The sequence below is a fragment of the Antechinus flavipes genome, chromosome 1, assembly GCF_016432865.1.
Source record: "Antechinus flavipes isolate AdamAnt ecotype Samford, QLD, Australia chromosome 1, AdamAnt_v2, whole genome shotgun sequence".
Taxonomy (NCBI): Eukaryota; Metazoa; Chordata; class Mammalia; order Dasyuromorphia; family Dasyuridae; genus Antechinus; species Antechinus flavipes.
In genome coordinates, this window is record NC_067398.1 from 537781629 (window position 1) to 537807435 (window position 25807).

Here is a 25807-nt window from a genome sequence, read left to right on the forward strand (position 1 = left end):
CAGGAGTTTTAAATCCTAGGTCCTAGTGTCTGGACTCAGCTTCAGCTACTACCACAGTAGCAGGTATGTTTGATACAGAAATCAGCATCTCCCTAATACAAGAGCTGGCCAAGCTTCCCAGTGCTGAAGTTAGCAGCTTCCTAATGCTGATAGTAGTTCTGTAAGCTCAACACTCTCCTCCCGGCACTGACTGGATCCAGGGCACCTGAGACTGACTCATGTGCTTGTTATTAGTGTCTAGTCATTGTCAGGGACAGGGACCACTAGAGCTTCTTGACTCAGTTCATGGAATTGAACTCAAAAGCCGACATTGGGCAAGGAAAGTCTATTACAGTCTACCTATCTACTCATATCCCCATCTTTTGATCCTTGAATCCTCCCCAACTTTGTCTTCTGTGTTACAACAACCCTGAGAGGTAGGTGCAATAACAATTTTATAGATACAGAAATGAGACAGAGATTAGAAGAACTTAGATCAGGGTCACATGACTAGTGTTAGAAGCTACATTTGAACTCAGGGCTTCCTGACTCTCCATATATTGCCTAGCTGTGTCACAATCAATGAATGACAGGAGAAACGGGGAGAGGAAACATTAGTACTTACAAGAGTCAAGTGTGCTGTGCATAGCACTAAGGATATTGATTTTTTGGATGGGGTCATTGAACAAGAGGTAGGACATAACTTTGTTGTGTTAAATATATGTACATATATGTATACATAAAATTTCAGTACTAAATTTTGAAAACCCAACATTCTAGATTTACACTAAAATGTCAGGATATGAGAAAAACACTGGATATGAAAGGAGGAAAACTATGTGTAGAAAACAAAGGGGATCCTAGCTATCCAGGATTTAAGAGGATAATGAAATATCCTCTTGACAATATAATCATTGTCCTATAGGATAGTGGGGAATCTGGTCCCTGGGACATACTAGGCACTTAAATGTTTACTGAATTGATTTGGGTATACAACATAGATCCTTTTTTTCCCCAAAAAATGTTTTTAAATGCATAAAATAAAGGAAACTCATTATATTGAAATGCAGTTACTAAAGTGCATAGCTCCCAAATTAATAGTCCTTACAGAAGGCAAGTCTACCTTTCAATAAATTTTAGACAGGAAATAAGTATTGATATTTTTTATATCATTTAGTTCCACCCCTACTCTATAAGCTATCTCTTGTATCAAACAATATTTTTGAAAGAGAAAAGTGAGTTTGCATAAGAATCACATCAACCAAGTCTGATAATATATGTAATCTATACTGATAGTCTCTATAAAAAAGGGAGAGAATGCATTTTCTTGACTCTTCTCTAGGGTCAGAGTTCTCAATTATTATAATCAACAGCAGTCAGTTTTTCAATCAATCTTATGATGGAAAAAATATTTACTTTCAGCTTCTCTGCCCTATTTAACGATAGAGCAGATTCTGCTTATTGAATTTTCTTAAGAAAATATTTTGATTTCATATGCTGCTGATAAAAGAAGTTCTTTGGAAACTATATAAGAAAAGTTTCATATCACAATTCTTGCTGATGTAGTTACTGAATATGCAGAGACAACTGGTAATTTTTTTTTAAATAATAGCTTTTTATTTTCAAAATATATGCAAAGATAGTTTTTAACATTTACCCTCATAAAATCTTATGTTCCAAATTTTTCTCCTTCTCTTTCTTCCACTCCCTCTTCTACACAGCAAATAATCCAATATTGGAGTACACGGGAACCACCTGACAGTGACTGGAGATCCAACCCAGAATGGATCTCTTCTTATGAGAGGATGATACAAAGAGCCTGAAATGCAATTGCTGTTTTCTGACCCCTCTGACTGAGAGGCCGTTGTATTATCTGATCTCTCTTCTCTTCCCTTTGCCTCCAATTTATCTCATTCCCAGTCTGCACCACCTGTGTCAGCAAAGGCTGCCCTGCCCGTCTTCAGATGTTATGATCCACAGCTGTGGAGGGTCTTGGAGAATTGACCTGTCCCTTAACAATCCAGTATATGTTAAACATGTACAATTCTTCTATACCTATTTCCATATTTGTCATGCTGCACAAGAAAAACCAGATCAAAAAGGAAAATGAGAAAGAAAAAGCAAACAAAAAATATGAAAATACTAAGTTGTGATCCACATTCAGTCCCCACAGTGCCCTTTCTGGATGCAGATGGCCCTCTCCATTACAATTCTATTGGAATTGGCCTGAATCACTTCATTATTGAAAAGAGACATGTCTATCAGAGTTGATCATCACACACTCTTGTTGTTGCTGTATACAATTTTCTCCTCATTCTACTCACTTCACTTAGCATCAGTTCATATAAGTCTCTCCAGACCTTTCTGAAATCATCTTGCTGATTGTTTCACATAGAATAATATTTCATAATATTCATATACCATAATTTATTCAGCTATTCCCCAAATGATGGTCATCCACTCAGCTTCAGTTCCTTACTACCATAAAAAGGCACTTGTGGGTCCCTTTCCCTTTTTATGTTCTCTTAAGATACAGACCATTTGATAATTTATTTTTAATACATATTGCTTTATGAATTGTTGGGAGAGAAAAATCAGAACAAAAGGGAAAAATGAGGTGTGTAAAAAAACAGAAAAAAAAAGTGAACATAGCATATATTGATTTACATTCAATCTCCATAGTTCTTTTTCTGGATGCAGATGACATTTTCTATCCAAAGTCTATTGGAATTGCCTTGGATCACAAGACTACTGAGAAGAATTAAGTCTTTCCTATTTAATCACTTCGTCTTCTTGCTGTTATTGTGTACAATGTATTCCTGGTTCATCTGATAATTTTTAAGAAAATCTTTTGTTGAATTAATAGAACAAAAGTCTTTTATGTTTGTGGTTGTAGTTATCAGAACTCCAAACTTTTGATGTGACCAAAGAAGAATTGGAGAGCATTATTGATTACAAAATAGATAATTTTGATTATGTTTAAGTTAAAAAGTTTTTGTACAAACAAAACTAATGCAGACAAGATTAGAAGGGAAGCAATAAACTGGGAAAACATTTTTACATTTAAAGGTTCTGATAAGGCCTCATTTCCAAAATATATAATTAACTCAAATTTATAAGAATTCAAGCCATTCTCCAATTGAAAAATGGTCCAAGGACATGTACAAACAATTTTCAGATGAAGAAATTGAAACACTTTCTAGTCATATGAAGAGGTGTTCTAAATCCCTACTGATTAGAGAAATGCAAATTAAGACAATTCTGAGATACCACTACACATCTCTCAGATGACAGAAAAAGATAATGATGAATGTTGGAGAGGATGTGGGAAAACTGGGATGCTAATATATTGTTGGTGGAACTGTGAACAGGATACAAAATAATTCCACATAAACTCCATTCTGTACAGCAATTTGGAACTATGCTCAAAAAGTTATCAAACTGTGCATGCCCTTTGATCCAGCAGTGCTACTACTGGGCTTATATCCTAAAGAGATCTTAAAGAAGGGAAAAGCAACCACATGTGCAAAAATGTTTGTGGCGGCCCTTTTTGTAGTGGCTAGAAACTGGAAACTTGAGTGGATGCCCATCAGTTGGAGAACAGCTGATTAAGTTTTGATATATGATAATATGATATATTATGAAGTATTATTGTTCTTGAAAAAATGATTAGCAGGATGATTTCAGAGTACCTGGAGTCTTACATGAACTCATGCTAAGTAAAATGAGCAGAACCATGAGATCATTATACATGGCAACAATAAGACTATATAATGACCAGTTCTGATGGACGTGGCTCTCTTCAACAATGAGATGATTCAAACCAGTTCCAATTGTTCAGTGATGAAGAGATCCATCTACAACCAGAGAGAGGACTGTGGGAATTGAGTGTTTCACAATATAACATTTTCACTCTTCTTGTTGTTTGCTTACATTTTATTTTGCTTCTCTTTTTTTTGTTTTTGTTGTGCGGCATGATAATTGTATAAACATGTATACATACATTGGATTTAACATATATTTCTACCAAGTTTAACATATATTGAACTACTTGCCATCTGGGAGAGGGCATGGGGGAAAGGGGAGAACATTGAACACAGGGTTTTGCAAGGGCTAATGTTGAAGAATTATCCATGCATATGTTTTGAAAAATAAAAAGCTTTAATAAAATAAAACACTAGAGAGTATAGGAATAAATGAAGTTTTCCTTAAAATGATCAGAGCATCTATTTAAAATCAAATATCATATGTAATGGGGATAAACTAGAACCATTCCCAATAAGATCAAGGGTGAAACAAGGTTGCCCACTATCACCATTACTATTCAATATTGTATTATGTTAGCCTTGACAATAAGAGAAGAAAAAGGGATTAAAGGAATTAAACTAGGTATTAAGGAAACTAAATTATCACTTTTTGCAGATGATATGATGGTATACTTAAAGAACCCTAGAGAATCAACTAAAAACTACTAGAAATAATTCACAACTTAAGCAAAGTTGCAGGATACAAAATAATTCCACATAAATCATCAGCATTTTTATATATTACCAACAAAATTCAGCAGCAAGAGAAACTAAGAAAAATTCCATTTAAAATAACTGTCAATAATATATTTGGGAGTCTATCTGTCAAGGCAAGGTCAGGAACTATACAAACACAACTACAAAACATTTTCCACACAAAGTCAGATCTAATCAATTGGAAAACTATCAAGTGTTCATGAATAGGCTAAGTAAATATAATGAAATGACAATACTCCTAAATTAATCTATTTATTCAACGCCATACCAATCAAACTCCCAAGAAATGATTTTACAGCTCTAGAAAACATAACAACAAAGTTCATCTGGAATAATAAAAGGTCAAGAATTTCAAGGGAATTAATGAAAAAAAAATGCCAATAAAGGTGTTCTAGCTGTGCCAGACCTAAAACTATATTGTAAAGCAGTGATCATCAAAACCATTTGGTACTGGCTAAGAAATAGAGTAGCTGATCAGTGGAACAGGTTCACAGGATAAAACAGTAAAGGACCATAATAATCTAGTATTTGAAAAGACCCCAGCTTTTGGGATAAGAACTCACTATTTGACAAAAACTGCTGGGAAAATTGGGAATGTTTTTTTCTCTTTTTTTTAAATTAGTTTTTTATTTTCAAAAAATATACATAATTTTCAACATTTACCCTTGCAAAACCTTGTGTTCCAAATTTTTTTTCTTCATCCCTTCCTCCATCCCCTCCCCTAGATAGCAAGTAATCTAATATATGTTAAATATGTGCAAATCTTCTATACATATTTCCACAATTATCATGCTACACAAGAAAAATCTGATCAAAAAGGGGAAAAAAATGAGAAAGAAAACAAGATTCAAGCAAACAAAATCAAAAGATGGTACTATGTTGTAATCCACATTCAGTCCCCAAAATCTTTTTTCTTGGGTGCAGATGGCTCTTGTGATGACAAGACCATTGGAACTGATCTGAATCATCTCATTTTTGTTAAGAGCCACATCCATCAGAATTAATCTTTGTATAATTCTGTTGTTGCTGTGTACAACAATCTCCTGGTTCTGCTCACTTCCCTTATCATCAGTTTCTATAAGTCTTTATAGGCTGCTCTGAAATCATCCTGCTGGTTGTTTCTTATAGAAAAATATTCCATAACATTCATATATCATAACTTATTCAGTCATTTCCTAACTGATGGGCATCCACTCAGCTCCAACTTTTTTGCTACTACACAAAGGGCTGCTACATTTTTGCACATGTGGATCCTTTTCCTTTTTTTTTTTTTTTTTTTTTTTTTTTAATGTTTTTGGGATATAGGCCCAATAGAGACACTGCTGGATCAAAGGGTATGCAGTTTTAAAGTCCTAAAGGACTATACTTAAAAGTATGGTTCCAAATTGCTAAGGATCCTTGAGGAAAAAAAAATATTACTGGCAATTCTTTATTTGTGGGATAGCAAACTTATAGGGATCACTGACTTAATGTATCATCTTGTACACTCTCATTTTACTGATGAAGTTAAAGATAAGTGACTTGGTAGTAGGGCAGGCTTTAAATACAGGTTCTATGACTCTAATGTCTTTCCACTGCACCAAGTATTATAGTTTCTAGCTATTTCACTCTTTTTCTAGAGCCCTGACAACTATCAGATTCAGTTTGTTCCTTTCTTCTCTGCTCCCTGCAACACATACTCCCAAATGCTTGACCCCAACCCTAGCCCAAAAAGGAGGAAGCTTTTTGCCCTGCTCTCCATTGCTACACTAAGTGACATTGGTCAAGGCTTCTTAAATTTTTTCCACTCTCAATCCTTTTTTACAAGAGAAATTTTTACAAAACAATTGACCCTGAGTATCTACATAAAATAGATTTACAAATTAAACATTTATTGATAATACATCATAAAGAAACTTATTTTAAAACAACTCTTCGGTATACATATAATTCACCCTTTGTTAAAGATGCAAATTTGCATACAATTGAAATGGATGTACTCATGTTTACATAAAAAATTAAATCTTAGCAAAATACTTGATACCAAGGGATGCAGAGTATCTTCAACATTATTCAGAGTTGAATGTTATCTTGATATTTTGCAATTCTCACATTCAGGGGTCATGACCTATGGTTTAAGAAAGTTTGGCCTAACACATGTGGCATAATTCAGCTCCATTACGTTATCGTGACTTCTGTGAATTGGCCTGAGAACCTAACTTCATTTATAACATCAATTCTAGTTCCAAACAGCTGGGACAGTACTATTTTGGAATCACTGAGAAGTTGTGGACTGATTATATGAAAATACAGGTCACACCAAGGGCAATTTAAATACTGAATATGATATTTTGAAACATAGGAATTTCATGGTTCTTTTTCTGTAACAATTGTATGCTGTTGGGAGGGGAAAGAAGAGAAGGGGGAAGTAGTGCGTAAAATTCTTTTATATATCATCTCTTTTATAGACTCCTTTTCCTCTCCAGAGCATTCATTCTTTAAGTACTAAGAGATAGAGAGAAAAAGGAACTGAGCTTTTGGGACTTAAATCTTTTCTCCTCATCTCATTTTCCAAGTGTTTCCATGCAGATAACACTCATGGTTTTCTTTCCCACTTTTACAAATTGCCTCTAGCTTTCATTTTTCAAATTACATCCAGGATATTATATCAAAATGATCCACTTCTCCACACCTACCCTATTTAATCTCTCTCAAATTTCTGATATTTCTGTTTTACTCTGTCCAAAGTCAAAACCTCAATTACCTTGGCTTTTGCCTCTCCTCCTGTCTATATCCTTTGATTTCTCTGGACCTTCATTTCCTAATCTGCACCATTAGAAATTGAATTAGATAAGTTCTGAAGTACAGTCATTGGTTAAAGGCCTGTCAATTGTTTCCAAAGTTCTATTTTTCTCAATAGTATTTTTATTTTTCCAATTACATCTAAAGATAGTTTTCAACATGCATTTTTGTAAGATTTTGAGTTCCAAATTTTTTCCTCTCCCTTATAGCAAGCAATGTTATGTATATAAAATAATTTAAAACATATTTTCATATTATCAGTCATGTTGTGAAAGAAAATCAGAATAAAAACCATGAGAAAGAAAAAGCAAACAAAAAAAAGGTAAAAATAGTATGCTTCAATCTGTATTCAGTCTCCATAACTCTCTCTTTTTTTTCTCTGTGAATGTGGATGGCATTTTCTCTTCCAAACTTACTGGAATCTGGAATTGCCTTGGATCACTGTATTGAGATAAGTCTCAATAAGAGATAGGTCTATCATAGTTGATGATCATCACATAATCTTACTGTTACTGTGTATAATATTCTGGTTCTGCTCATTAGTTCACTTAAGGCCAGGCTTTTCTTCAATCAGGTCTGCTCATGATTTCTTATAGGAAAGTTTCATTTTTTTCCCCCAATTTCTCTAGATACTATATTAAGTCAACATCACTTCATGTATCAGTTTTCTCTTAAGACTCAGTTCTTGGTTCTTTGCCCTTTTCCCCAGTGAAGTCATTTATTCATCTCAACTATTATGCTTATTTAGATAACTTCTTCATCTAGTGGTCTGAACATACTAGACTAGGAATTGGGAAACAACATTTTCCTGTCTCTTATTTAACACTAGTATCGTAATATTACTTCATCTGCAAAATGGAGATGTTTACATTACTTACTTCATAAGATTACTGAGAAGAAAATGTAAATATAAAAAAAGATTTATAATAACACTATGAATTTGAAATACATAAATGGTCTGACATTTGAAACAGCTATCCTGTCACCCCCTTCCCAATTCTCCATTGCTATCCATTCATTTCAAGATCAACATTCAACATTTTACAGATTTTCCACCCTCCCCCCACATTCATTTTCTTAGACTTTATAAAGACTAAAATCTCATTTTGCAATATGACACCAATTCCGAAACTCCCACCTCCTTAGATCATTTCTCTTCCCAAGATGTAATACTTTGTATCACACCGGTAACCCACATTGTAAGCTTCTTGAGGATAAAGAATGCCTTAGGCCTATCTTAATATCCTAATGCTTAGCAGTATCAGAGCACTGGTAGATGCTCAATGATTGTTTATCGACTGACTAAACACAAAAACCACTAGAAAACTAACTTTTCAAAAACTATCTTTACTTAACAGATTTAAGAACTTATAGCAGCTTTTTGGAGATTCACAATTTTCACTCCATTCTATGCTCAAGCCCTTTCAAACCTAACCAAAAACTCTCTAATCACATTATTGAGTTATAGAGTTTTACAATGTTGTAAATCTCCCTTTCACATGGTGGAGTAAGCTAAGTAGCATAATGGATAGAGTGCCAGCCCTGAAGTCAGGGCTTGAATTCAAATTCAGTCTCGGGCACTTAGTAGCTATGTGGCCCTGGGCAAGTCACTTACCTGCTGGCCTCAGTTCCCTCATCTACAAAATTGGCAAATCCCTTCAATTCTTTCTGCCAAGAAAAGGCCAAATGGGGCAAAAAAGTGTCAGGCACAACTAATCAACAATAAAAAAACTTTTTCTGTAACTTTAAATATTCACTTCTTTCACCCTCGTCCTTCCTTTCTGAAAAGTCACTCATTATAAACATCACAGAATCTAAGAGTTTGGAGAGAATTTCAAAGATCATCTAGGGAAATTAATAGTAATATTGCAGTAGGGGGAATTCTTAGTTATCTGACAAATGGCTGACTAAAGGGGAACTCATTGTCTATGATTAATATAAAAGCAACATTGGTATAATGGCGAAATCCAGCCTCAGTCAAAAAAGCTAGATTTAAGTCTTCCCCCTTTGATACATAGTTAAGATTGTAAAGCCTGTGCCCAAATGCATTTGAAATGGGGGTTTCCTCATCAGTTCCCTGTACTAAGGAAAAGTCATAGGTTTATTTCTAGTCATATGAAAAAGTGCTCTAAATCACTATTGATCAGAGAAATGCAAATTAAGACAACTCTGAGATACCACCACACACCTGTCAGATTGGCTAACAAGACAGGAAAAGATAATGACGAATGTCGGAGATGTGGGAAAACTGAGGCACTAATACATTGTTGGTGGAACTGTGAATAGATCCATCCATTCTGGAGAGCAATTTGGAACTATGTTGAAAAAGTTATCAAACTGTATATAGCCTTTGATCCAGCAGTGTTTCTACTGGGCTTATATCCTGAAGAGATTTTAAAGGAGGGAAAAGGACACACACGTGCAAAAATGTTTATGGCAGCCCTCTTTGTAGTGGCAAGAAACTGGAAATTAAGTGGATGCCTATCATTTGGAGAATGACTAAATAAGTTATAGTATATGAATGTTATGGAATATTATTATTCTATACAAAATGATCAGCAGGATGATTTTACAGAGGCCTGGAGAGACTTACAGGAACTAATGCTAAGTGAAATGAGTACAATTCATTGTATATGACATCATCAGTATTATAAGATGATCAATTCTGATGGATGTGACTCTTTCCAACAATGAGATGACTGAGGCCCATTTCCAAAATATATAGAGAACTGACTCAAATTTATAAGAAATCAAGCCATTCTCCAATTGATAAATGGTCAAAGGATATGAACAGACAATTTTCAGAGGATGAGATTGAAACTATTTCTAGTCATATGAAAAAGTGCTCTAAATCACTATTGATCAGAGAAATGCAAATTAAGACAACTCTGAGATACCACCACACACCTGTCAGATTGGCTAACAAGACAGGAAAAGATAATGACGAATGTCGGAGATGTGGGAAAACTGAGGCACTAATACATTGTTGGTGGAACTGTGAATAGATCCATCCATTCTGGAGAGCAATTTGGAACTATGTTGAAAAAGTTATCAAACTGTATATAGCCTTTGATCCAGCAGTGTTTCTACTGGGCTTATATCCTGAAGAGATTTTAAAGGAGGGAAAAGGACACACATGTGCAAAAATGTTTATGGCAGCCCTCTTTGTAGTGGCAAGAAACTGGAAATTAAGTGGATGCCTATCATTTGGAGAATGACTAAATAAGTTATAGTATATGAATGTTATGGAATATTATTATTCTATACAAAATGATCAGCAGGATTTTACAGAGGCCTGGAGAGACTTACAGGAACTAATGCTAAGTGAAATGAGTACAATTCATTGTATATGACATCATCAGTATTATAAGATGATCAATTCTGATGGATGTGACTCTTTCCAACAATGAGATGACTGAGGCCAGTTTCAATGATCTTGTAATGAAGAGAGCCATCTACACCTAGAGAGAAGATTGTCGGAACTGAATGTGGATCACAACATAACATTCTCACTCTTTTTGTTGATGTCCGCTTGGTTTTCATTTTCTTATTTTCTTTTCAATCTTTTGGATCTGATTTTTCTTGTGCAGCAACAGAATTGTATAAATATGTTTACACATATTAGATTTAACATATATTTTAACATGTATAACATATACTAGGTTGCTTGCCCTCTAGGGGAGAGGGTGGGGGGAAGGAGGGGAAAATCTGAAACACAAGGCTATGCAAGGGTCAATATTGAAAAATTGTCTGTGCATATTTTTTTATTATAATATATTTTTAAAATAATTATAACTTTTTATTGACAGAAGCCATGCCTGGGTAATTTTTTACATTATCCCTTGCACTCACTTTCATTGCGACTTTTCCCCTCCTTCTCCCCACCCATGGCAAGCAGTCCTATACATGTTAAATATGTCACAGTATATCCTAGATACAATATATGTGTGCAGAACTGAACAGTTCTCTTTTTGCTATCTGTGCATATATTTTGAAAATAAAAAGCTTTAAAAAAATTTTTTTTAGAAGAAAAATCATAGGTTTAGCAAAAAAATAAAAAAAATTCCAGAAATCTTAGTCTTTCAGTGTTAATAATTTGAATCATTCCAATATCTTGCTTTTTTACAATACATGTTTTCTAAAGTCATTTTGGTTTACCTCAAATTTAACATACTAGAGGAACTAGCTACTCAGAGGAAACATAAAAAATTCTTATAAAGTAAAATAATCATGTCCACATAGCTATTTTTAAAATTTCAATTTTTATGTTTTTTAAAATGTTATTCAAATATTATGTTAAAATCTTTCCATTTAATTATTTTATACATATCAAACCAGATTATAATTTTCTTAAAGGCAAACGTTTTCTTATATTTTATGTTCTTCCAAAGAAGGCATAGTACAGTACTGAATTTTGACTGACAAATTTACAACATAAACAGAAAATAAGGTAACAATAATATTCATGCCTCCCATTCATTCATGTTCCTCAGTTATAAATATAAGATATATAAGCAATGCTCTTTTTGATGGGAGATTGAAGTTTATTTATCAAGTATATGTATAAGTCATGTTAGACTCAACTGAAAAAGATGCTATTTACATAAACTATCACAAGATTAAAAATACACAGTATTTGTATTTTAATACAAGTGTCCAAAAGCAAACTACAAGAGTTTGCTGAATACAAGTAATTTTCTGCCATTAAGCATCAAGTTAAAAGAGCCAAATGTTCCAAGGTTTGACTAATTTAGAAAAGTAACCCAAAGATGTAAATTAAAGTTAAAGTTGTGGCAGTGTTATTTCCCAATAGTCAAACAAAATATTTATATACAGGGTCATCCATCTGTAGGTAAAGAAGCATTTTTTCCACCACATGTGGCAAGGCAGTTTTGTTCTAAATCACTACCTGCTTCTTCACCTCCAGAATCAGAATCTTCAAATGCTGGATTGTTCTGTGATTCAAAGTTTTCTAGAGATTGGCCAGTGAGCCTCTAAAAAGAAAAAAATTATTTCAGCACAAAAACTTTAAGGCTTCTGCATATTATCAGTAAATTGATATACTAGGTCTTCTATATAATTACATACTTAGGATCCATTAAAGAACTATATTATAACAAAGTCCTTTGGATAGATCCAGCAAATAATACTTGAAATAGTTCAATATTCATGTCCTACCAAAACATTTAATTTAAGAGTTTGCAATAAAATCTAAGACAGCAATTTCAAAGTGTTAATAAGAAAAATGAAGACAAAGTAGCTTTTTGCCAATTTGTATGAATCTTGGGCCTAAAATGGAACCATTAATTTTGAGTTTTCACTAGACAATTTTGAAAGTGCCAACAATACAGCTATGTATAATATTGGCAGCCTCAAAGAATGAGACCAAAAGCATGAACTTTTTTTTGTTGTTAAAAACAAACCACTCAGGTGCAGCTAAATGATGCAATGGATAGAGTACCAGCCCTGAAGTCAAGAGAACCAGAGTTCAAATCTGGCCTTACCATACTTAACACTTCCTAGTTGTGCGCTCTTGAGCAAATCACTTAACCCCAATTGCTTTGCAAAACTAAACATTAAACAGTTTTGCAATAATAAAAAAAACATATTTTGGTTCAAATTTAGTTAATAAAAATTCCTGTAATAATCAGACATTTCATAGTGTTTTCAAAAAGTATGCTCAATAGAAGTTAAATTTATTTTTAGAACTTAGGAAGAGATGGTTCGCTGTTTAAAGGATGTGACTAAAAACTAGGTATTGCAAAATTAAACCTCTAATAAAATCAGTATGAAATTTCTTAAAGCAGTTCTTTAAGAGTATAAGTATTAAAAATGCTTACTTCTATCATATCTGCCATATATTGTACATGTTCTGCTAGTTCTGCCAATTCCTTATTTTCTTCTTTTAGGTGGGCAATTTCATTGTCCTTCTGTTCAATTTCTTTATGTAGCTAAAAATACAAATATAATTTTATAAGTTATCTATTTCATGGAAGAAATTTCATTCAATACAATAATATGTATACAAGATCTACTATGTGACAATGTATCTGTTCCCAAGGATCTTGAAATCTTAAGGGATGAAAGAAGACAGCTTACAATTGTACACAAATAATTATAATAAAAGGCTTGGGAAAAAAAATCCCAAGAAATCTTGGAGGAAGGGTTCAAAAAAGACCTATGAAAAAGTGCTTGAGTTGAGCCTTGAAAGGAGGGGCTTTGAAACAGAGAAAGACTAAGGATAGTACAGAACAGCTGATGGTGTTAGTAAAGGTTTGAAGATCAAAGAGGGAAAGATAATAATGAAGATGAAAAATTATATAGCCTGGCTGAAATAAAGATTGGAAAGTTTGCTAGCAGCCAGATTGTGGAGATTTGAATAACAAACCATGATATCTCTTGTAGTACTTTTGGGAGAAAAAATGGTGACCACTAAAATACTTTGGACAAGCAAGATAGTCATAGGATAGTACATTGGGAAGATTATGTGGGAGGAAGAATCAAGTGGATAATATAAACAACTATAAAACTGTAAATGAATGCAACACTGAAAGGCAGAAAAAACTCAGATTAATTGCAATGAACAATTTTGGTCTCAGAGAACATAAAATACATTTCTCTTTTGATAGAGAGGAAGAAGACTGAGAACAAAATATTGCAAGTTCTATTAGAAGCAATTGGTTGTTTTTCTTTGTTAGAGAGGGTTCAATGGAAATAGGAAAAATGATTGAGACTATGGTGTAAAACAAAAACAAAAACCAACTCTAAAGAAAAAAAATCATGCAGATAATGGTCAGAAGATGGATTGAAAATGCAGAGAGAAGATAAGAATTCAAAAGGATATTATATTTTAGGTAAGAAGAAATGAGGAGCCAAACCAGACAGTTACAGTGGGAATGAAAGGAAGGAATACGAGAGATATTAAAAAAGCAGAATTGAACCAAACTTAACAATTTATTGGATGCAGAGAAGGGGGGAAGGATCAAGATTGAAAGTAAAAGATAACCTGAGTTTTAAAACCTGTCTAACTAGAAGGATATTGGTACTGTTAGGAAAAAAAAAAAAAAAAAAAGTTAGACAAAGTAAAAGATACCTTAAACTTACCATGAACATCAGCTTAACAACCAGGTAGATTATATATTAAGTATTATCTAAGAACTATTTTATATAACAATTATCCTCATATAGAAAATTTACAATAGTAGATATATTTATTTTATGACAAAACCCAGTTTTAAAACTTCACTCTACTAACACATAGTTATAGTGTGGATCAAATCGAAACTGCTCCTCTTTTCCCATTCTCCATAATTTTCTTATATCTTTCACCATAAGAATTATACTGCATAATGGAAAGAACTCTACCAGTGTCAGTTTTCTGCAATGGCAGCAAGCCAGTAGATCAGCAGAGAAGCTATAAACACAGAGGATAAAGACTATAACCCCAAAATGCTAGAGTCTCTCAGGACCTGGCCATATCCACCTAGCACCAGTAGGGACTCAGCCTGATCTCAGAGGGCAACTGCTAATCCCAGTGCAACCAGTGATCTCAATACAGCTACTGCTATCCCACTGCCGCTTCACTGCTACTTCCTGTTGTCTGTAGAAGCAGCTTGGAAACACCCCACTGCCCCCCATAAGCAGAATGCAGCAGGTTTTTTTTTTTTTTAAATGAGTAAAAAGGCAAAGCGGTTTCTCTAACTATAGATAGTTTCTATACTGAAAGAGAGCAGATTTCACATCTTGAGGAGATTAAAAACAGTCTGTCTCTAGATGAAAACCCAAAAGTGGATATGATCTGGTCCCCACCACATAAGGGTCTCAGAAGAAATTTAAAAGGATCTTAAAAGAGAGCTAGAAGAAAAATGGGGAAAGGGAAAGGAAGCTTTATAAGAGGGTCTGGATAAGGCATATAACTCATTAAAAGATAGTGGAAAAAGAAAACAACTCCCTGAAAAACAAATTTGTGAACTGGAAAAAGAAAATAACTCCTTAAAAAAAAAATTGGCAAAATGGAAAAAAAGTCCATAGAACAAAATAACTCGTTTAAAAACTCAATTGGACAATTACAAAAAGAAATTTAAAAAATAAATGAAGAAAATAATTCATTAAAAATCAGAAATGAACAAATGGAAATGAAGGACTCGAGGAGACACCAAGAATCAGTCAAGCAAAACCAAAAAAAAAAAAAAAAAAAAGAAGAAGAAGAAGAAAAAAAAAAAAAATAGAAAAAATGTTAAATACCTACCTGGGAAAACCACAGACCTGGAAAATAGATCTAGGAGAGATAATCTAAGGATTATTGGACTCCCTGAAAATCATGCTGAAAAAAAAGAGCCTAGACATTATTTTTCAGGAAATCAAAGAGAACTGCCCAGATATCATAGGATCAGAAGGTAAAATAGGCATCAAAAGAATTCATCAATCACTCATTGAAAAAGATCCCAAAATTAAAACTCCAAGAAATATTGTGGTTAAATTCCTTAACTATCAGACTAAGATAAAAATACTATAAGCAGCCAGAAAGAATTATACTGCATGAAATAATTCTTTTAACCTATTTACTTTCTTCATTATTACCTATGCACATAGCATTTGAGTAATCCAAGAACACTCTAGGGGGTTAGAGGGAGAAATTGGGGGGGAGGGAAGAGTGGTACACAATAACACAAAGTTGACTAGGATCAAAACACGTACTTTCTCATTTTCTTGTAGTGCTTCATAAAGAGCCTTTCTCCGTTTTTCCGCCACTTCTTTCCAGTACTGAGGAGGAGGATTTTCTGCAGCAATTAAAAATAAATCTTAAATATTATTATGGAAATTAAATTATTTTGATTCTTGAAGCACACCAAGTAAATCTAGACAACTTAGGTCTAGGAATGTCTCTATCTGAAATGATTATCAACTTTATCTCACAAATGGAAAACATTTATTTCTGATAATTTAATCTTTAAAAAAATTTTTTTTAACTTTTTCTACTAGAATCTGACCACTCTACCCATTTTATTCCTACTATTAAGTTCCAGACAGAGTATTATAGTATTTAATATATAGAAAGCTGGCCTCAGAGTTAGGATAACCTGGGTCCAATCCTTGCTGTAAACTAGCACCTATTATATAGCAGGCACCATTATTATAGATCATTATATCACAACTGATAGTTGAAGAAACTGAGGTAGACAAAGGCTAAATGATCTGCCCAAGACCACAAAGCTAGTAAATGTTGGTCGAAATCGAACTCAGGCCATTCTGATTGCAGACCCAACACTCTGTCCTCATCTTAGACACATTAGGGTATGTCTTTCTGGGTAAGACACTTTAACCTCTCAAGGGTTGCATCAAACTCTGTATGATCATAAATTATAGAGTATGGCAGTCATGACTGGCAGAAAAGAGCTCTCTATAACTAAAGAAACCACAAGTTAACTATTAAAAATAGAGAGAAAACTCAAACACTACCAAAACCAAACCTTCCTACTTATTTCATCTATCACGAGGTCTCTTGATACTTTTACAATCAAAACATTTATTTTGTAGTTCATCAACTTTCCTTTGTTATTCAGATATAATTCAGCACTGTGATTCTTAATTTCTAGGATTATTACTCTGATTCAATAAATGACTCTTGTCATTCTGTTGCTCACACACCCACATACCCCTTCATGATTTAGTCAAATTTATCTTTCCATTCTTAATTCATTACTACTTCAAATCAATCTCAAAATAAATTTTTGAGAAAAAATATTGATCTGCAGATTTAACTTGGGTGTTATAAATAGATAAAATATTTAGTTATCTTGTCAAAAAGGCTGACTTTTTGCCCAAGTGTTATATATTGTATACAGCAAAGTGCACATAATATAAAGTGGAAAAATGAGAACATAAATAAAAGAAAACATCTAAAATAAATATTCAATTCACAATACAGGCTTCATAATTGAAGAATAAGCAACAGAAACACATCAGCAATCCACTGAAATGTAAGGAGAAGTTTAATCCAACAACATTTTAAGAACAGCACAAAGGAACTCAAGAAGGAAAATCCTTTTTATCTAACCTGGAAGTCATGACAGTACTTATGATAGGTACCTGGGAAAAGCTTTATTGGGATAACATTATAATAACATTTAAACAACAAATATTTACATACCATTAATCATGAGATCAAAAGCTTCTTGAGAAACTCCTTCCAGATTTTCATTTTCACTGTGCTCTGGATCTAAAGCAACATCAGTGTTAGAAGACTTGGATGTTACTTGGTCATTCCAAAGCTTCCTTTTGGATAAGGCCTTGATAGAAGTTGACTGAAATTTTAGATAACAATTACTAATTATGATTGGACATGAAAAACACATAATAGGTAATCTTTTGGCCATGTATTAACTCAAAACAAAGAGCTTAACCTCAACAAATTCCTAATCTTTGAGTATTCATTCATAACCATTTATAGTGTCTACATGCTACAAATACTAAGTCATTTTTAATTCTATCAAACAAAGTTCATAAATTTAAATGTGATCCATATTATTTGCAACAGTTACTATAAAGTGATAGTTTATATTTTAGCTACAAATCTCCTGTTAGTTACACTGAATAAATACATCCACAGTATGAGTTGTTTAAGCTGTCTTCCATACAAAAATCTACCCTTTCAACATCAATATTTTCCCACTGACACTATGACTATAAGTCATAAAATATAATGATCTATAAAAAATACTATATGACTATATTATGGAACACCAAGAGCTAGAGAGAATTACAGGTGATCTAGTAACAACAATATTGTACAATGTACAATGTATAAACAATGAATGACTTTGTCATTTTCAGCAATACAATGATCCAAACATTTCCCAAAGAATATATGATGAAAATCCACCTCCAAAGAAAGAATTGAAGGAATCTGAATGCAGTTGGAAGCATGTTTTTTTTTTTAACTTTATTTTTCCTATCTTTTTGGTCTGTGCTTTCTTTTATAGTATGAGCAATATGGAAGTGTTTTACACGATTGTATAAAAATAACCTATATCAAATTACTTTGCCTTCTCATTGAGAAGGGAAAAAAGGGGTAGGAGAGAAATTGGAACTCAAAATTAAAAAAAAAATTCAAAAGTTGTTTTTACATGTAATTAGGGAAAAAATTTTTTAAAATAAAATGATTGACACACAAAAAGAAAAAATATATTGCAGATTACCCTGTAATGGAGCAATGTATCAGGCATGTGGCCTGTATGAAAGCCATCATATATCATGAAATTAGAAAAAAGATAGATGGTCATATATCATAAACAAAAGCTAACAATGGCTCTCCCAGTACTCATAAACATATTATAAGACCTAAAGGAAGAACTCCAGAGTGTCAAACCATTCACATTTCTAGGATTTACAGGATGACGTGCACAACAATCTCACAGAAAAAATCCAAGTATGAGTAGTGATTTGCACCATATGCAGAGAATGAATTTAGATCTAAATCTTAGCTGTTTCCTGGGCAAACATGGACAAATTATTTAAATTTCCTGGGCCTCAATTTCCTCAGCTAAAAAATTGATATAATAATTGATGAAATAATATGTCCTATTTCACAGTTATTATATTAAATGAATATTAAAAACTCACAGAATTAACCATTCTGTAAAGTATAAAGTGCTATATAAAAGTGACCTACTATGATCATTAAAATACTAGTCACATGTTAACATTTTAAAACTTGTAATTACCCAAGTAATCTTCACTTAAATTTTAACAATTGACAGAAAGGCAAAATCCAATCACAGTGGTATACTCAAGATCACCACAATTTCATATTTTCTTCAAATCTCAATTGGACAAAAAAATTAACAGATATGTTCAGATTTAAATATTCTCTTGCACTACAAAGTTCAATTCAATCTAGTATTTTGGTCTTTCCCATATTAAGTCGTAAGCATTTATTCTAAAAACAATGATTGTTTTACTGTTTAATTAACCCTGTATTTCAATAATATGCACTTCTAGGCTAGCAAATACCAGAACCATATTCTTATTAGTATTTACACCATCCTATACCAATAGTACATACCTCCTTTACTCTGCCGACTAGAGAACCAGCTGCAGTTGGTTGAATCATCTTGAGTGTTCGTCTTGGTAAAAGGCTGACATTTGTGTTGTCCAAGAAATATTTCTACAAATTAAGACATATTGTCTGGCTATTAAATAACTATCCTTATAATTATTATCATGCCTATCATAAAAGCAAAAAAAAAAAAAATCTGTTAACATTTAATGCTGATTCTTGAGAAGAAAAATTTGTTTCCATCAGTTTTTCTTGGAATTATGGGCAACTCTTTCCAATGAAAGAAATTTTGGATATTTTAAATTTAATTCAAAAAACTTTTATTAAGTTCCTACCATGTGCAAAACATTGTCTTGAGTTGAAACACTTTTTCTCAAAGAGAAATGATCCTTAAATTTCTTATAAGAAAAGCATTATATTTGAATATATTGTGCTTTGCTTGACTAATAAAAACACAAGCTTAATTAACCAAATAAAGAATACTACCTTAGTGAAAAGTACACTTGACATATTCTATACAGTGGCTTGGCATAGTGGTGGAGGGATAATGGAAAAAAAATATAAGAATTTAACAATTCCTTCCTGAGAAACTGGCTAAAATCATGGGTACTATGAAATGTGAGAAATCCTATCCGAAGAAACACATATTCCACTTTAAATAAAACACAATAAACAAATTAAGAATAAGGAATGTTTACGTGTTGTTTGTTATTACAAAGTATTCATTATGGGTTTCATAATTTAAATGGCAAGATTTCCTTAATATATTTTGAAAATTCTGATTTCTTAAAACTTAAAATTTATAACTAAAGAAATCATCTACTGAATAAAATAAGTCATTTAAAAAAAATATCTATTTAGAAATTTTTTTTCAAAGGTTACCAAAATATACAAGCAATTTTGCTTCAAATCCATTAATCAAAAGACTGCTAGAATTTCCTTGCTTGGGGCACAGTTAAAACACTCAAATCCAGCCAAGCCATTGTTTTGTGGAACAGTGTGTTCATCACCTTCCTTGTTGAATGTAAATATCCTGTATATTTCCTGGACTATAAGCTTTTTATTTAAAAAAAAAAAAAATCATTAGTTATACTGCCACCAGGGGATAGCAAACAATGCTGGATAGCCAAACAAGGTTAGTTAGAACATGATACTATACCAGCGTGAGAAAGTTGCTGATTTGCCCTGTACTTCACATAACAAGAGTTCACCTTTCCCACGGTAAGGTTTCTGAAGTTGATTATTATCTCACTATTCAACTGAAAATGCCAGCTCCTGTGGGAATTCACAGTTTAGATACACTATAGATTACAAGTTAGTCAATAATCTTCTAACGAACAGATTTGAAAGCTAAATATCAAAATTAGTTAGCTGATTAAAATTAACTGTTCTCTATTGCTAAAGCCTAAATCAACCAAAGGAAGCTGATGCATTATACCATCATGCTGACATGTGTAAGATTGTTATTATCCATCTATGTCACATCATATAATTCATAGAACATCACAAAACGCCATAGCCAGAAACCTTAAAGATTATCATATATAGCAAATAATGAAACCTGACCCATTTGAAATAGTTTCTAAGTTTGAAAAGTTATTGGGGAAGCAGGTTCAAATGACAACTCTGCTATTTAGTAACTGGTATGACTTTAGGCAAGTAGTTTCCCCTTTGTGAGCCTTAGTTAACTTATCTATAACATTAAAGGTTTGGACTAAGGGATCCCCAGGATCCCTTTTCTAGCTCTAATCATAATGATCCAAATTAAACTATTATTACAAAGCATGCCTTATATATATTTTATACTCAGAAAGAGTCTCTAAATCAGTTCCATTTTTGAAAGGATAGGGAAGGAAAAGAAAGTATCAAATTACTTCTCATTTCCCAAAATGAAAATTTTACTTTCTAAAACTTTTATCTCCTTTAAAACCCAAGTGGTCCACATTAATTACTACTATGTAATCAGAAAGTGAATCCAGAATTGGAAAATACCTTCATTTTCTGTGCAAGAACACATTGTACTCTTATACAATCCTACTTTTGCACATATTGGGAATAACATTGAGGAATGTTCTACCTCCCTCCCCTTTTTACCTACTAAATTCCTACCCTTCTAGTTCATGCCAGAGCCAAAACTATAATCACTAAGTCTAATAATCTTTCCTCCAAACTGAACTGTTCCTAAAATAAAATTCATCATCCAGAATTACATCAGCTTTACATATGCTCAAGAATATACACTGGTCATTTTCTAAACTGATATAAAATTTGTTTCTATTCACTTGTTGCATAAGACTTTAAAACTGCTGAATTCCTACTATCACTGACCAATATAAACAGCTTTTGTCAGAAAGTGTCAAAACTTAAATAAATCCTTTCCAGTGCTTGTAAATTGCTTCTGTCTGATTTACCTTATTTGCTTTAAGGTAAACGGACTGGGAAAACTTCACAAGCAATACAGTTCTAGACAAAATGATGATTAAAGTTTTCTCGTTAATTTTTGCTTTCTCATTTTCTAATGTTCATTATCTTTCTAAGTCTTCACTGGAAAACTTGTGATGTTATAGGCCCTTTTTTGTCATTATAATGTGAACTCTACATTATTATATAATGGGGAGGAAAAACAGTAGATTTGGAGTCTCAAGACCTAGATTTGATTTCAGACTGTTCTAGAATTGATACTTCTGAAGGGAAAGGGATCTTCACTTTTGTCTTTGTATCTCCAAAATCTAGTATAATAGGCATTTAACAAACATTTATTGAACTGAATTAAAGTTCAATTCAAATGTCACCATCTCTAGGAAGCCTTCCTTGATCTTTCTAAGTAGTAATCTAAATTAGACTTCGTTTTAACTTATAATTCTTTATTGCACTTACCATGACATCTTGTGTTATAAAACTATAAGCTTCATAGGGAAGGGAACATGTTTTAAATAAAAGTTTACTATACTGTATAATATCACTACTAACACATTAGAAACAACAAAAAATAATGTAAATATAACATAAAATAGTACACAATTATAAATGTTTTGAACAGTCCATAAATTGATAGCAAAGAGGAACAATTTAGAAAAAAAAAAATCAAAGCAAAATTTATAGTTGTTTAAAAATATTACTACCCTTTCAAACCCATTCATGTCTCTTAATTTTTTACATCACTCTTCTATCTACTATTCCCCCTATCCTGACAAAGAAATAATTGACTAACAATTAAGAATTAGGCATATATTTTTGGACATGGTTAATAGGGTAATTTGTTTTGCTTGACTGTGCATATTTATTAGAGGTGGAAGAAGAACATAGGAGGAAGGAATAAATGGTCATTTAAAAAATTAATTTCTCATTCTAATTAGTAGAAAGCAGCTTTGATCTAATTTAAGAATACACACTAGAAACAAAAGTTCTGTCTATGAGACCTTGGGCAAGTCATTCTAATGAAGATAATACTTTCATTTCCTATCTCTGTTCCTGGGAGGAACAAATGACAATGTGAGTAAGTATATCGATATCAATTACTATTTTTAAAAAAAGTTCCTAAACTTACCTACAACTTTGTTACAGATAAAAAAAGTTGTCAAATACCTTTATAGTTCCTTTGGACCTTTCCTCTTTTGTCTGCTTCATTCTGGAACTCATCAAAAAGCTGAAAAAGTTAGATTTCAGATCAATAAGACCTGAATAGCAATACACAAAATAGACCAAAAAAGTGTACATTCCACATAAGACAAAAGGAACTCTAAAGAAGTGTGTGTCAAGAACTGATCCTACTATTTTAAAGTTAATACTCAAACTACCAGACAGTCTAGTATACAATAAGCATTTACTATATTTTGATTAAAATATTGAATTATAACATTATTTCAGAAGTATGTATCACATAAATAATAATACTAACAATCCTCTTGCCAGCTAGGTATTTTCCTTTTTTCTTCTCTCCCTCTCTCAAAGCTGCCAGGTATATAGCCCTATAACACTTAATAAAAAACAAAATAAACCAAAAAAAAAAAAAAAAAAAAATACCCAAGTGCTTGAAGTATACATCTTACCCAACCCATACTAAGATTTTGCTATAAAAACTTACATTTAAAACAAAGTTCTATGCCACAGACAAACCATAAAGATTTGGGAATAATGATCTTTAGTCCATAGAGTAGTCTCAACTCTAGGAAGATGATCACTATGGAATCTAGGATACCTGTAATTAATTAGATGTGAGTGATACCATGTCATAATTCAATACAAATTGAATTTTTTTAAGCAATCCTGGCATTCCAAAGTTAGTTCATATTAGAGAATAGGCTCTCTAATCTGATTGCTCTTTAAACTTTGGGGAAAGAAGAAAAAGCCAGTGCGCTAAGTGTTCAATATAAACTGAAATGAGATACAAGGCTAAGGAAAAGTTAAGGGGAAAGATACAGAAAATTGAAGAACATTAAACTTATTTTTAAGTATTTCCTCTGTCTCCCTCAATACAATATTTTCTAGTTTACTATTTCCTTTGCATGGTAGGAATAGTTTCTCCCCTTTTCCAATCCAGGTTAAGATGTTTCTGCAAAATATGTGATTCTTCTGGGAGGGTTGTATTTGATCTAATGTCTCTTGTTCTCATTTTATACTGACAATTTCTTTAACTAACCCGCTCCTTTGGCAGTTTTACATTGTATCTAAGATCTAGAAGAGATCATTCAAGACACTCTGTCTCCTCAATTTTCACCACACCTCTGGCACAAAGGAATCTGATTATAGCTCGTCTCAGTTTGATTTGGTTTTGCCTAATGGTCTTCAGTCTTCCACGAAAAGACAGAATCCTAAGGCAGTGCTGGGTACCAAGATGGTATCAAAAGCTTTAAAGAGAAATCTATATTATCATCAAGATAAAAATGCCTTTTATAAGAACCACTTGTGAAGCAGCTGGAATAAACTGGTTTCGAGTCTCAAGAACTCCATTCTCACACTATTTGGGTCACTTTTTCTCTCTGAGTCCTAGTTTCTCAATGGATTAGTTCTCTTTTAAGGTCCTTTCCAGATCTAAATCTACCCCCCTTCAGGTCTGACATTTTATAAAACCTCTAATGGCAAGTCTGGCGAAACCCTTTTCAGAAGCATGTTTTTAAATGCACAAAGGAAATCTGTAAGATCTAGTCATCAAAATATTTTCAAAAATTAAGTTTACAGCTCTCTGTTTGAGATCTTATACTAACTTCCAGCCCTCCCGCTCAGAACACAGACTCATTCCTACACTGACAATGGGAAGCGTTAGTAGTCACAGGTTTCCAGGCTCCATCACAGCTGGAACCTCCAAAAGCTGGATCAGTGGCACGAGCGCCGACGCAGGATACGCATGCGCAAGCCCACCCTAGGGGGAAGGCCCCGCTGCGCTCTGTTCCCACACGGCCAATCAGGGCCGCAGACAGCTCAACGCGCCAAAACTGAACCAACCAACCAACGAAGCTAGCTCGCGCGTTCCCTCGGTTCTCCCAATACCTACAACAATTTAAACCAACTGCTTCTCCTTCCTCTCCCATAAAGAATCCCTTAAAAATAATAAGAAGAAAGACTGTGGGTCACGTAGGGCGTCATCCCACTACCTTTTACAGGCGGCTATGGGCTAAGAGCACAAGAGATTTTTTAGAAGAGCTTGCTCACACCGGACCGAGAAGCACCCTCGGCCTCTCCTCTAGTTTCCCCCTTCCCTTCTTCCTCCCACTCACCGGAGGGTAGCGCCGGGTGCCGGCGAGGGACACTCATGCGCACAAAAACGGCGCCCGAAGAAGAGGCCAGGACCGAACCAAAGCAGCTGCACCGCGAGCTAAATACCGATAGGAACGCTATGGACCCGCCCCGGGACAACCACGTGACCATACCCCACCAGGAAGCGTGTCCAATTCCTTCGCGATTGCGCTCTCCTTTTGGTCCCTCCCCTTGGCTAAGCACCCCCTAGCGGGTTGTGGGCTGGTCTGAGGAGCTGTAGCTGGAAGCAGGGAAAGAGGGAGGGTTTCAGGGCTGGCTCTTATTTAGGTTTACCCCCCATTTTATCTGAACTTCCACATTTGTTGAAAGTTAGCGAATGTAAACGACTTGTGCGGTAATTTCACCCTATTTTGCACAGGAGGAAATTAAGACCTACAGAGGGCATGTGAATTACCCGAGATAATACGGGTTGTAAATTCATTTCGTTCTGATCCAAACAATATACTGGTTCCATCCTGCTACGTTAGCTTCCGTGGCATCCAAGCTTCTGAAAACTGCCTTCTTTTAAAACTTTGCTTCCTTTTCGTTGCAATTGCAGAAAGAGAGAAGAAAGGAAATTGCGAGGGGAAGGGGAGGAGCGGGGCGCGCAAAGAGAGAGACGGATAGAGAAAAGGAGAGGGGACAGAAAGAAAAGGAGAGGGAAGGGGAGAGAGAAAATGATAATGAGGGAGAGAGGGATGGAGGGAGAGAAAAAAGAACGAGAGGAGAAAAG

General features: G+C 33.7%; 1 protein-coding gene across 2 annotated transcripts; it reads right to left on the reverse strand.

Annotated features, from left to right (window-relative positions):
• Nucleotides 1-11806: 11806 nt before the first annotated feature.
• GMNN (geminin DNA replication inhibitor) lies at nt 11807-25171 on the reverse strand. 2 transcript variants are annotated; one of them, XM_051970600.1, is made up of 7 exons: nt 25056-25171; nt 22927-22987; nt 19348-19449; nt 17434-17587; nt 15981-16063; nt 13124-13234; nt 11807-12277 (listed from the first exon to the last, which is right to left on the reverse strand). In XM_051970600.1, exons 2-7 carry the CDS (start codon nt 22978-22980, stop codon nt 12122-12124), a joined length of 660 nt encoding a protein of 219 aa, XP_051826560.1. In that variant the 5' UTR covers nt 22981-22987; nt 25056-25171; the 3' UTR covers nt 11807-12121. The 2 variants fall into 2 exon arrangements, with proteins under 2 accessions (XP_051826560.1, XP_051826561.1); XM_051970601.1 differs by lacking the exon at nt 25056-25171 and adding an exon at nt 24933-25025.
• Nucleotides 25172-25807: the final 636 nt, after the last annotated feature.